Below are 13,028 nucleotides of genomic sequence, written 5' to 3'. Positions count from 1 at the left end.
AGATATTCTTCAAAATATAAGGGTCTCAACCGAATTCAAAATATATCACATCTGTAAAATCCTGAGTCCAATTCTGGTCTACTTGTCACAGATGCAGTAAATGAATTTCACATGTACTGGTCTCTCTGTAAAATTACCCTTTTAAAAAGAATAATTCCAACCAAAAAAAGCCACTCTTCAATAGCTAATATACAGTTTTTTCATTAAGACGAATATATATATATATATAGCCATATATATGGTGTGTATATATATATCTTAAACAAATCATTCTATATTGAGTCTTACTCCATTCATTGGTACATTTTTCTTTAGTAGCTTACAGCAGTACTTTAAGTATTACTAAAACAGAAGTACTATTTTAAGCTAAACATATTAGAAATATCTACACTTTGATTCTGTTATTACTAACACTTTTGCCTCTCACTTTGGTCTGATAACTTCTCCCAAATCTTCCATTTTTATTTATTCTTTTCAACAATATTTGCTGACAAAGAAATACAGTTTGACTTGTCACCATATCATTTCATACATATTACTTCATCCATTTTTCCATGGTGGATGAATCAAATTTTTCCAAATGATGTGTGCCTTTTTTGGTCTTTTAGTATTAAATTAAAAGATCAAAAGAAGATTCCCAGTTGTTTATTATTCAATTTATTGAAAGTTGGTAAAGTACTGGAATATTTATATGCAGAAAATTTTGGAAGTTTGTGATGGTGTCATAATGTCACTTGCTATGGTGCTAAAGCATGTTGTGTTCAGGCAAGGTTTACTATTAGCATCAAAGCTAATGTCAATACAGATGTCAAATATGGTTCCTTGATAATGGCAGACATTTTTGGCTACCTGTGTCTGATCCGGTTCAACTTGGTCATCATTGCCTTTATCTTGTAATATTGGTGATAAAAAGCTTGTAATGATATGAGGAGTGTCCGCTTCTTTAGTAATGTGTTTGTCATGTGTTTGTGTATTTCTTATTATCTTTATGATGTGATTTTTGTTTTGTAAGAATCTTTCATCTACCACTTACCTGTTGTAGGAAAACTGGTATAATTACTAGTAGGTAATAAAAACCAGAAAGCTGCCTAACTGAATAAGAAGCCTCAGTATAAAGGTGGGCAAATAAAGTGACAACCTCACTATACCTTCTCCTTAGAGTGTAACTCACAGTTTTCTCTCGGGCTTCCTCACAGAACAGGTGACCAACTCACAGAAGAAGTAAAAGAATATTAGCATGAACCCATTTATTAAATATTAAGAACATGTAATTATGGATTAAAAAATATAATAAATATCTTAACATGTACTTCATGTAACCCGTTAGATCACTTTACAAACTTGCCCAAGCTTTTGCACCCCACGGCCGAGACTCCTGTATAAATAACTTACTTTGGCTTTCTCGGCCCTGTGGAATATGGCTCCCATATAACTAGCAAGCAACCCCTAATTTTTCCCACAAGTGAGCTATAGAACCAGCCAAATATGCTTTGTGAAATTCCTGAAGGTAGATTGTCCTTTCTCCTCCCTATACCTACACTCTCTGTACGTTGATGTTATACCCTTCCAACCTGATTAGAAACTCCCACCTCGACCTCTAGGCCACTTTTCTCCCTAGTGGCTGTCACTTCTGCTGCTGAAGTCCCTGTATTGACTCGTTTTAAATTTGATTTTGTTTGAAATCAAGATAATATTTTTAATTTATCTCTTAGAATATTCTCAGCACGATGTTAAGTATTTTCTCTATCATTTCATCCACAGAACATTGGATGAGGTAAATATTGTATCTTCTTTAAATTGAGGAAAACTAAATTTCTGTGCCCAGAATCACATGGCTGAGGACTCAGCAAGGCTAAGATAATGGCCCAGTGCTGATTATATAAGAGTAGCTTTTAAACACAACATATTAAAATAAATAAATAAATAAATAAATAAATAAAAAAAATAAACACAACATATATGGGACACCTGGGTGGCTCAGCGGTTGAGCATCTGCCTTCAGCTCAGGGCATGATCCCATGGTCTCCGGATCGAGTCCCACATCAGGCTCCCTGCATGGAACCTGCTTCTCCCTCTGCCTATGTCTTTGCCTGCCTCTCTCTCTCTCTCTCTCTGTCTCTTATGAATAAATAAATAAAATATTTTAAAAAATAAAAAATAAAAAAAAATCAACACAACATATAATTCCTCTTTCCTATGACACTTGTACCTTGCCACCATTACATTATTATAATTATTCTTCTCTCTTAGCAGCTCTTGCTATAACCCCAACAGTTTATGTATTATTTTACTTTGCTCTATATTAATATTATTTTTCATTTATTTATCATTTGTGTCATTCATAGTTTCATAGTATATTCTTTACATTTTTGTTGCCATATCTTTTTGTATCTCTATTTATTCCTGTCTTCCAAAATATGTCAAATGGGACAAAATGTATCCTAAAATGTAATAAATAATTTGAAAGATACATTCTTCTTTACTTTTTTGTTTAATATTTTAGAATTCCATGTTGCTACAAAATTGTCTCCTTTTATTTATATACTTAAACAGAATATTGCTTGTCTACATTGGATATATTGCATTGAAACACTAGGGCTCTCCTGATGAAAACCAAAATTTGAACATCCTTTACCATTAACTTTTATTTCTGGCTAAAATGACCAAGGGGCTACTATCCACGTTACATATAATTTATTGTATATAATGGCAGCATAATAAAAAATAATGAGGTTTTCTATAGTGTAAAGGATTCCCATGTTGTAGATGAGAATATTTGATTTTTCTCTCCAGTCCAGTGAATATTATGGACTTAATCTTTAATTTAGAGTGTTTGGAACAGTCAGGCTAGCAGACTAGGTCAGTTTTGACCCTAACATTGTATAAATGGTTAAAGATCATTCACTTATTGCTTTACTTTGGCCCATTGAAATAAATAGCTTGGGAAAATTAAGCAATATTGCATCCTTTCTCTGTACAATCTTAAGTTTAATCAAGAATTTGATTCTTAACCTGAATAATATTCAGAAAACTTCCATTTACCTTCAATATGGAAGGCTAAACATTTCAGCGTTTATGAGAGGGGCCAAACTCAGTTTGGCAGTACAGATGTGTCTTGGTACATTCTCTATCACTAGAGAAGGCTTCAAGGTGTGACACCATCAGAAGAGTTTCAGATGGGTTGAAATCATCACTGCCTCTCCCTGACTGGTCTCCAGGCCAGCAAAAGGCAGTGGAATACTGGGAGGAAAAGAAATTCTCTACTTTCTGCTTTTGGTTAGTAAGTAAAAATAAATAAATAAATAAATAAAAATAATAATAAAAGTATGTATGTATGTATTATCTGTCTCTCTATCTTAGCCCCTGGAAATTTTGAGTGATTGTTTCATATACACAGAGTAGAAAAGCTCAAGTACCATAATTCTATACACAGGAAAAGTGCAATAACAGTAACAGTAAAAGTAAGTGATAATGCTAAATGTACTTAGGGAGAGCACAGAAAATGTGTTCCTCAGGGGAACTGAAAAATGACATTGCTGTTTTGTTTTTTTTTAAAAAAAAGGTATGCTTAAATTATGTTTGTTCCCTCTCACTGCCTCTATCTAAGATGACAAACAAAATTCTCATGTAAAAAGTAGATGCCTGGAGTTTTCTTCTTAAGTAATCATTCCAGAGATCATTCTAGATTGTATTATCACATGTAAAGGATGAAATAGATAATTTCAACTTCTGATTATCTATTCGAATGAAAAAAATAATGCACACATAAGAAAATTCAGTGATGTTTATACACATACATGTATATATGTGTTATATATAATATATTTGTAATTTAGAAAGAACTATTTGAATCTGTCAATTTCATTAAATTTTAATATAGCACCATAAGTAGTTTAATGTCCTTCTCAGAAGTAAGTATAAACCAAACTTTTTTTTTTTTTTTTTTTTTTTTTTTTTTTTACAACCATACATTTTTGAAGCAACTAGGAGAAAACTCCTGATCTTTTGGTCTTGGAGACTCAAAAATTTGGAAGGAAATAAGCCAAATTATGCCTCCTTTTCATAAAGCCTTTGATCATATTCCTATAGAGTCATAGTACTTCAGACAGCCATTTGAAGATTAAATAATTAGAGAAAACCAAACCCGACTTATACATTGTGTTTTATGTTCTTCTCAGTACCATCTACTCTAATTTGATCAAATTATTCCTTGTTAAAAAAAATATATATATATATATATATATTTATATATATTTATATATATATATAACTTTGAAGCAAGGAGTATGCGGTGTTAAATCTATATAGGCCAGTTAACTTGTGTGGATACAAATCCTGTTCACCTAGGCTCCCAAAGAAAAGTAGATAGCCACAGGAGGGATGAGTGCTTGCACAGATGAGTGTCTCAGTATGCTCGTCTCTGTATATGAAGAACAGATTTCCTTTTTTTTTTTTTAAAGATTTTTATTTATTTATTCATGAGAGAGAGAGAGAGAGAGAGAAGCAGGCTCCATGCAGGGACTCCAATGTGGGACTCGCTCCCAGGACTCCAGGATCACTCCCTGGGCTGAAGGCAGGTACTAAATCACTGAGCCACCCGGGAATCCTTTTCTTTTTTCGATTGTGGCAGTGGTAGATAAAAAGATGAATCTGTAGGAACCTTAAAGAGGCAAAGGGCTTGGTTGGTATATGATCTGGTAGTTAGCAGCTAACAGTGTAATGAAGAAGCAGGTCACTTGCTTCTAGCAGGAGATTTTACACCTGTGCTAGTTAGTATGAGAAGAATTGACATTATGTATTTTTTCAATTTACCATAGTACAATAAATAAATGACCAACTATTTCTCTTGAACAGTTCAGACAAGTACCCTTTGGTCACCTAACTTGATTTTCTTATTAACCACTCCAAACATTTTATCTTAGACCCACAAGCCTATAGAGCAAAATCTTTGCAGCCTCTTGCTACCTCGCAATATGGGGAGGAAGAGTTATTTAGAGGGGAAATCATCACAGCTTCGTCATACATAAATAGTGATTGAATCTTTGAGGAATGTGGAGGAAAGAGACCAGATGGGGGCAGGAGGGAGAAGAGGGTAGCACATGGTCCTCAGGAAAGAAAGAAAACATGAAGACATGGAGAAAGGCCACAGAAGGGGGTTATAGGATAGGTATTTTGATATTTATGTGCATCAGTCTCCTGTCTAATGTATCTTAATTTCCTTTGTTCCATTATATGTCTGGTCCTAATCGTATTTTTGTAAAATGTAGAACTTGTAGAATTCATTGTATCAAACTATGATTTCTTTTATTATACTCAATTGTTATATGTATCAGTGGTTACATTTCCTCCATATGTGGATAATTTATTACATTGTTCTGTTTATAACATATGCAGACACAAAATAAAGAATACAAATGACACCTTCACAGTTTGATTATGAAAGGTCTTTTTTTTTTTTTTTTTTACTTTTTTTAACAAGGAGCTTAGGTCCCCCACCCCTCTTGTTACGGTGTTTGCTGTGAATTAGCGAAGGATGGGCAGGCAGATAAGGAAGACAGAAAGCATAGTGGACTCAAAAAAATTGTGCTCATCATCATGTGGACGTGAGGAGATAGAAATATCCCTTCACTTGGACTGTCTAGAAATAATTTATTAGTTTGCTTCACCTGTGCCTACCTCTTTAATGTGCAGATCTTAAGACAAAGGAACCAAAACTAATTGGGTGCTCATCAGCCCTACCATTAAAGGCTTACAACTGCTGATAAGTAACTTTTCCCTGGGGAGACATGTGAAATGACCCAGGGAAGTTAGTTTATGATAGGCCAGAGAATACATACTGTTTTTTGCACTAAAGTTGTGAATAATATATCACTGTGTTTTTGAATTTGAATTGTGTCGCGTTGTAAATTTGGCCAGAGCATTTTTACCATATAATGCATTCAAGATACATCTCTAGGGGCACCTGGGTGGCTTGGTGGTTGAGCGTCTGTCTGCCTTTGGCTCAGGTCGTGATACCAGGTTCCTGGGTTTGAGTCCCACAACAGGCTCCGTGCTTCTTCCTCTGCCTGTGTCTCTGCCTCTCTCTCTACATCTCTCATGAATAAATAAAGTCTTTAAAAAAAGATACATCTCTAACCAACAGATATTGAAATGAACATATGTAAACTGACTATCAAACACAGCTTCTCTACTGGAGAACTCCATAGCTAAAAGAAGGAAAAGGAGAAGGAAAGGGAGAAGGAGAGGAAAGAGGAAAGAGGAGGCGGAGAAGGAGAGAAAGAAGGAAGAAAGGTTTTTGTATGTGTTGTTTGTTGTTCAGCCTGACACCTATCTGATCATTTGGGTTACCAGCAGGTTGGAGGAGCCCGTGCTTACAAACCCACTGAAAATAATTGAGGTGGTTAGTTCAAGATACAGATTTAGTGGAATTGAGGTGGCTTCATAGGCCAGGGTCTGATAGCGAATGTCCTCCTGTACCTTGATTTCTGACCTCTTCATTCCATAGGGCTGTGGGGTTAGTTTAATACTCTAAGCATGGAAACCAATTGGATTAGTTGAGTTTCATCTTGCTCATGGGTATTTTTAATTTGGACTTAGGCAAAAAGTCTCTATGTTTAATATTTTCATTTAAGGTTGCTCTGATTCTTGAACCAAATTGCTGGTATGGCCTCATCACAGCCCAAGAAAAGCAGCAGGTCAAAGCTGTGATTTGTCTGCATAGTGTCCCAGCTCCTTGGAAAGCCCATGATCCCATTTACCAAAGTTAGTTATTATACTGGTTGAAAGGATGTGACTTTGACACAGTTTAAAGGTAAAAATTCAAGTATTTTCACAATCAGAAGACATTTATATAGATGATATTTATTAAATAGCTTTGAGGTATGATGCTAAAGATAAATGAGATTAAAAACACTACAAAAATAATAGCTGGATATTTTTCTTTAGCTAAAGCCATGAGTCAGACTAGTTATTGCATAACTTTTTAAAAGTCATTAATTATTAGCAATAACTATTAGTAATAATTGTAAACTTTTTCAAAGTTTCTAAACATTCACTTCAAATGATACAGGATAATAATATTAACAACAATAGCAAGTGAATATAATGTCTTAACGTTTTTTAAAGTGTCCTTAAAAGGTAGTGCCATATTTAAATCTCTCTCAAAAAAAATTTGTTTTTGTGATTGTTGAGGCAGATATCATTATAGTCATATCACCTGCATATTTCTGTTCAGTAAAATTTCCAACATCTCTTACAACTTATAGCCAGGTACAAAGCCCATCCTCTGATTTTTTTTTTCTTTCTTTGCTTGTCCCCGTAACTCAAAAGTATTGATTATATTAATGAAAACCTCAATTTCTTGACAATTTGTAACTCTCTCCCCAAATAAATGTACTGAGAAAAATAATCACGTGTTTGAAAGAACATGGAATTGAAATATAAATAGAGTGTTAGTGGAAAAAAACAAATGTCGTTAAGAATGGACATTTCATTAAACTTAGATTAAATGTAAACTAACCCTAATATATATCAACTATTTTCAGTTTTTTGTAGCCAAAGATCTAAAAAAATTACTGGCATATAGTTGAAAGAAAAATGCTAGTATTACTCCTCAGTTCATAACAGTTATTTGGGAGTAATAGAGAGGCCCTGTTACTAGTTTAATCATGTTAAGTTTTCCTGTATCTTTTCCTCCCTGCTAGGAAAAGGAAGATGACAAATCAGACACTTCAAGTTCTCAGCAACCAAAAAGCCCGCAAGGTCTGAGTGACACAGGATACTCTTCTGATGGGATATCAAGTTCACTTGGTGAAATTCCAAGTCTTATTCCAAATGACGAAAAAGATTTGCACAAGGGACTCAAAAAGGACTCTTTTTCCCAAGAAAGCAGCCCCTCCAGCCCCTCAGACTTGGCTAAGTTAGAGAGCACGGTCCTCTCCCTTCTGGAGGCTCAGGCAAGCACCCTCGCGGCGGCGAAGCCCCACGGGAACAGCCAGCCTCCGGAGGTTTGTTGCGGGCTGCCCGTGGGTTCCCGGGCGGAGACCCCGGCGGCGGGACAGGAGCTGGCGAGGCGCGCGGGGGAAGGGGAGCCTTCCACGCAGGACGGCCGCCAGGACGTCCCTTCCACGCAGGACGGTCGACGGGACATGCCTTCCACGCAGGACGGGCGCCAGGACGTCCCTTCCACGCAGGACGGGCGCCAGGATGTCCCTTCGATGCAGGACGGTCTCCGACACGTCCCTTCCACGCAGGACGGCCGCCGGGACGTCCCTTTCACGCAGGACGGTCTCCGAGATGTCCCTTCCACGCAGGATGGGCGCCGGGATGTCCCTTCCACGCAGGACGGCCGCCGGGACGTGCCCTCCACGCAGGACTACGGAGGGCAGTTGGCGTGGGTCGGGGCCGCGCAGCCCCTAAGGCCGCCCCCCGAGTGCGCGGAGGGCCGCAGCGACAGCGAGAAGCCGCCGGGGCCCCCGAGAGAGCGCGGGGCCGGCGCGGGCTCGTCCAGCAGCGAGGACGGTAGGCGGGAGGACAGCCCGGGCTCCGGGGACGACGGCGGCCTGGGAGGCGAACCCGCCGCGGATGCGAGCGCCGACGAGGACGCCTCGGGGTCTGAGGGCGACGAGCCCCCCGGCAGCCAGCTCCCGGACGTGCGTAGCTCCGACGGCCGCCCGAGGGAGGAGCCCAGGGGCAAGGCGAGGGCGGCCGCGGGCAAGCACCGGCGAGCCAGCCGCAGGAGCGCCGCAAGCCTCGACGGCGATGCGGGACGACGCCACTCGTGGCACGATGACGACGATGACACGTTCGACGACAGCCCCGAGCCGAGGTACAGAGAGACCACGAGTCAGGACAGCGACGAGCTCATCGTGGCCGGAGGAGGCGGCCTGCGGCGCTTCAAGACCATAGAGCTGAACAGCGCGACCGCGGAGCGCTACGGCCCGGAGCCCCCGCGCAGAGCCGCGGTGTTGGACTTCGACGAGGAGCCAGAACTGGAAATGGAGAGCCTGACGGACTCTCCAGAAGACAGGTCACGGGGGGAAGGGTCCTCCAGCCTTCACGCTTCCAGCTTCACTCCCGGCACATCCCCGACGTCGGTGTCCTCCCTTGATGAGGACAGTGATAGTAGCCCTAGCCACAAAAAGGGAGAGAGCAAGCAGCAACGGAAAGCTCGGCACAGGTCTCACGGCCCCCTTCTGCCCACCATCGAGGACTCCTCAGAGGAGGAAGAGCTGAGAGAGGAGGAAGAGCTGCTGAAGGAGCAAGAAAAGCAGCGGGAGTTGGAACAGCAACAAAGAAAGACTTCTAGTAAGAAATCAAAGAAAGACAAAGATGAACTTCGTGCTCAGAGGAGGAGGGAGAGACCAAAGACCCCACCCAGTAACCTCTCTCCCATTGAAGATGCATCTCCCACAGAAGAGTTACGTCAGGCTGCAGAGATGGAGGAGCTCCATCGGTCCTCTTGTTCCGAATACTCACCTAGCATAGAGTCAGACCCAGAAGGTTTTGAAATAAGCCCAGAGAAAATAATAGAAGTCCAGAAAGTGTATAAATTGCCCACAGCTGTGTCTTTGTACTCCCCAACCGATGAGCAGTGTCTCATGCAGAGAGAAGGCAGCCAAAAGGCATTAAAAAGTGCTGAGGAGATGTATGAAGAAATGATGCACAAAACCCACAAGTACAAGGCTTTTCCAGCTGCAACGGAACGAGATGAAATGTTTGAAAAAGAGCCTTTGTATGGAGGGATGCTAATAGAGGACTATATTTACGAATCTCTAGTGGAGGACACATATAATGGTTCGGTAGATGGCGGCCTACTAACGAGGCAAGAAGACGAAGATGGCTTTCTGCAACAGAGAGGGAAAGAGCAAAAAGTAAGGATTCCAGAACAGATTTATGAAGATCCTATGCAAAAAATAACAGACCTCCAGAAAGAGTTTTACGAATTGGAAAGCTTACATTCTCTTGTGCCTCAAGAAGACATAGTTTCAAGCTCTTACATCATCCCAGAAAGCCACGAGATAGTGGATCTGGGTAGTATGGTAACTTCCACCAGTGAAGAAAAGAAGTTACTAGATGCCGATGCTGCCTATGAAGAGCTCATGAAGAGGCAGCAGCAGATGCAGTTCCCACCTGGGTCCGGTCCATCCCAGCCCCCCATCACGGATGACATGACAGAATCTACTGTGGACTTTGACAGGATGCCCGATGCTTCTTTGACGTCAAGTGTTCTCTCGGGAGCATCTCTCACAGATTCCACCAGCAGCGCAACGCTCTCCATCCCCGATGTCAAAATAACCCAACATTTTTCAACAGAAGAAATTGAGGATGAATATGTAACTGATTATACAAGGGAGATTCAAGAGATAATTGCCCATGAGTCACTGATTTTGACTTACTCCGAGCCTTCAGAAAGTGCCACATCTGTCCCGCCCTCTGACACACCCTCTCTCACATCATCTGTGTCTTCAGTTTGTACCACAGATAGCTCCTCACCCATCACTACCTTGGATAGTATAACCACAGTTTATGCGGAGCCAGTGGACATAGTGACTAAGTTTGAAGATTCTGAGATTTCTTCATCAACATATTTTCCTGGCAGCATTATCGACTATCCAGAAGAAATAAGTGTATCTTTAGCTCGGACTGCCCTACCGGATGGAAGAGCGAGTGCTGATCATATCGTGATTTCCTTATCTGATATGGGACCGCCTCTCGAACCTGTAGGAACTGAACCCGAGGGGCTCATTGCTGACACTATTTCCACTGAATTATCTACATCTGAAAAAGACCCAGTGAAGAAAGCCAAGAAGGACACCGGGAATGGAATTATTCTTGACGTTTTGGAAGCTTACAGAGATAAAAGGGAGAAGTCTGAGGTTGAACCCACAAAAATTGGCTTATCTGAAACCGGGTTTGATCAGCCTCCTTCTCCCGCTATTGCAGTGGAGGAGCAGGTTCCAGGGACACGCTTGCTGTCTGGACAGGTCTTTGATCAAGCTAAACCTGCACCTCACTTGCCATCTGGCAGCCCTTCTCTTAGCTCTCTTCCGACTAAAACTCGTCCATTCTTTAGAAGTTCTTCTGTGGATGCATCAGCCCAACCTCCTCCTCCTCCTCCCCCTCCCCCTCCTCCTCCTCCCCCACCCCCTCCTCCTCCTCCTCCACCCCTTCCTCCACCAACCTCACCTAAACCAGCTGTTCATCCTAAAAAAAAGGTAATCGCTACAGCTCCGGTGACCCTAACTCCTACAGCTACACCGCCAGCTGATGTTGTTACTGCAGCAGAGGCCGCGGCCATTCCAAGAGGTAGTGGGTTACCTGTAACAAAAATATGTACCCCTGCACCTCCTCCTGTTCCTCCTAAACCATCTTCCATCCCGTCTGGCCTTGTGTTTACACACAGACCTGAGCCAAGTAAACCTCCAATTGCCCCCAAACCAGCAGTTCCTCAGCTTCCAGTAACGACACAAAAACCAGCAGATACACACCCCAAACCGGCAGGTCTATCTCTGACTTCGAATATGACACTAAATTTAGTGACTTCAGCAGATTATAAATTACCTTCCCCTACATCCCCACTTTCCCCTCACTCTAACAAGTCCTCCCCGAGATTTTCCAAATCCCTCATGGAAACCTATGTGGTTATCACGTTGCCATCTGAACCCGGGACTCCAACAGATTCTTCAGCCAGTCAGGCAATCACCAGTTGGCCCCTGGGGTCACCCCCCAAAGACCTGATTTCCATCGAACCAGTGTTTTCTTTAGTTCCTCCTCTGACCACGGCGGGAATGCCCAGTTCTGCAGCACCAAGCTTGTACCTCTCAGGATCTCTGGGGACATTGTCTGCTCTCCCGGTCACAACCTTGTCTTCATTTCAAGCAGCCCCAACCTCGGGGACACAGTTTTTCACAGCTGAAGTTTCTCAGGCCGAGGTTTCAGCGGCCAGAAGTGCAGTCCCCGGTGTTGGTCTCAGCAGTGTCCCGATCTCAGTTCCCCCAGAGCCTCTTGCTCTCGACAAGCGTCAGCCTAAGGAAAACGGGAAGGTGCAGCTTGTGGGCGATGCCATTGATTTGCGAACGGTACCAAAAGGAGAGGTGCAGGTGCCTGACAAGGGTGTGGATCTTTCCGCGGCCACCGTAGATCTGAAGAGGCAGAGTGCCGCAAGTGACGTTTATGGCAGGCAGATTAGTGCTGTCCAGCCCTCCGTTATAAATCTCAGCACAACTCCGTCAGCAGCGACGCCGATGGCCCTGCTCGCGGAGTCGGCACCCGTCCTCGCGGGCACGGCTGGTTCAAGTCACGCTGTGGCCGCGGAAAGCCTGGTGGGCCTAGAACGTGGGACGACCGCACCGCTCCAGCTCACGACATCAAAGCCCGCTGAGCCCACGTACAAGATGCCAAGTGGCCAGGCCTTCCCTGCCGCTAGGGAGGACGCGCCGATAAACTTATCTTTAGGCCCTTCGGCACACCCGGTGACATCGGCTCTTCCAAAACCTGTCACTGTGCCTCCTGCTGGTGTCACAAGTGGATGGACTGATAGCATCACATTGCAGGGCATCCCTGACGGGGAAGTGGTGGACCTCAGTACAACAAAGTCGCACAGAACAGTTGTGACAATGGACGAATCCACTTCGGGTGTGGTGACCAAGATAGTGGAAGATGATGACAAGCCTGTTGATCTGACTGCAGGAAGAAGAGCCGTATGCTGTGATATGGTTTACAAGTTACCCTTCGGAAGGAGCTGCACGGCACAGCAGCCTGCCACTACTCTTCCTGAGGATCGTTTTGGCTATAGGGATGACCACTATCAGTATGATCGATCAGGGCCCTATGGTTATAGAGGGATTGGGGGAATGAAACCTTCCATGTCTGACACTAATTTAGCGGAAGCTGGACATTTTTTCTATAAAAGTAAAAATGCTTTTGATTATTCTGGAGGCACTGATGCAGCAGTAGATCTGACTTCAGGGAGAAGTACTACAGGTCAGTATGATGTGGCAACAGACCTTTCCTTGAAATGTCGTTAT

The 13,028-nt window shown here is 42.4% G+C and overlaps 1 protein-coding gene across 2 annotated transcripts in view; it reads left to right on the top strand.

Moving 5' to 3' along the window:
* Positions 1-13,028, top strand: part of PCLO (piccolo presynaptic cytomatrix protein) — a 389,747-nt gene that overhangs the window by 180,190 nt on the left and 196,529 nt on the right. For both annotated transcript variants that reach the window (XM_038562845.1, XM_038562846.1), the window contains exon 5: positions 7,704-12,984. In XM_038562845.1, the coding sequence (XP_038418773.1) occupies positions 7,704-12,984 (5,281 nt within the window). The remainder of the gene's footprint in view (positions 1-7,703; positions 12,985-13,028) is intronic.

Source organism: Canis lupus, chromosome 18, assembly GCF_011100685.1.
Source record: "Canis lupus familiaris isolate Mischka breed German Shepherd chromosome 18, alternate assembly UU_Cfam_GSD_1.0, whole genome shotgun sequence".
NCBI lineage: Eukaryota > Metazoa > Chordata > Mammalia > Carnivora > Canidae > Canis > Canis lupus.
Note: the sequence above shows the minus strand (reverse complement) of the source record. Positions and strands in the feature narration are given on the sequence as shown.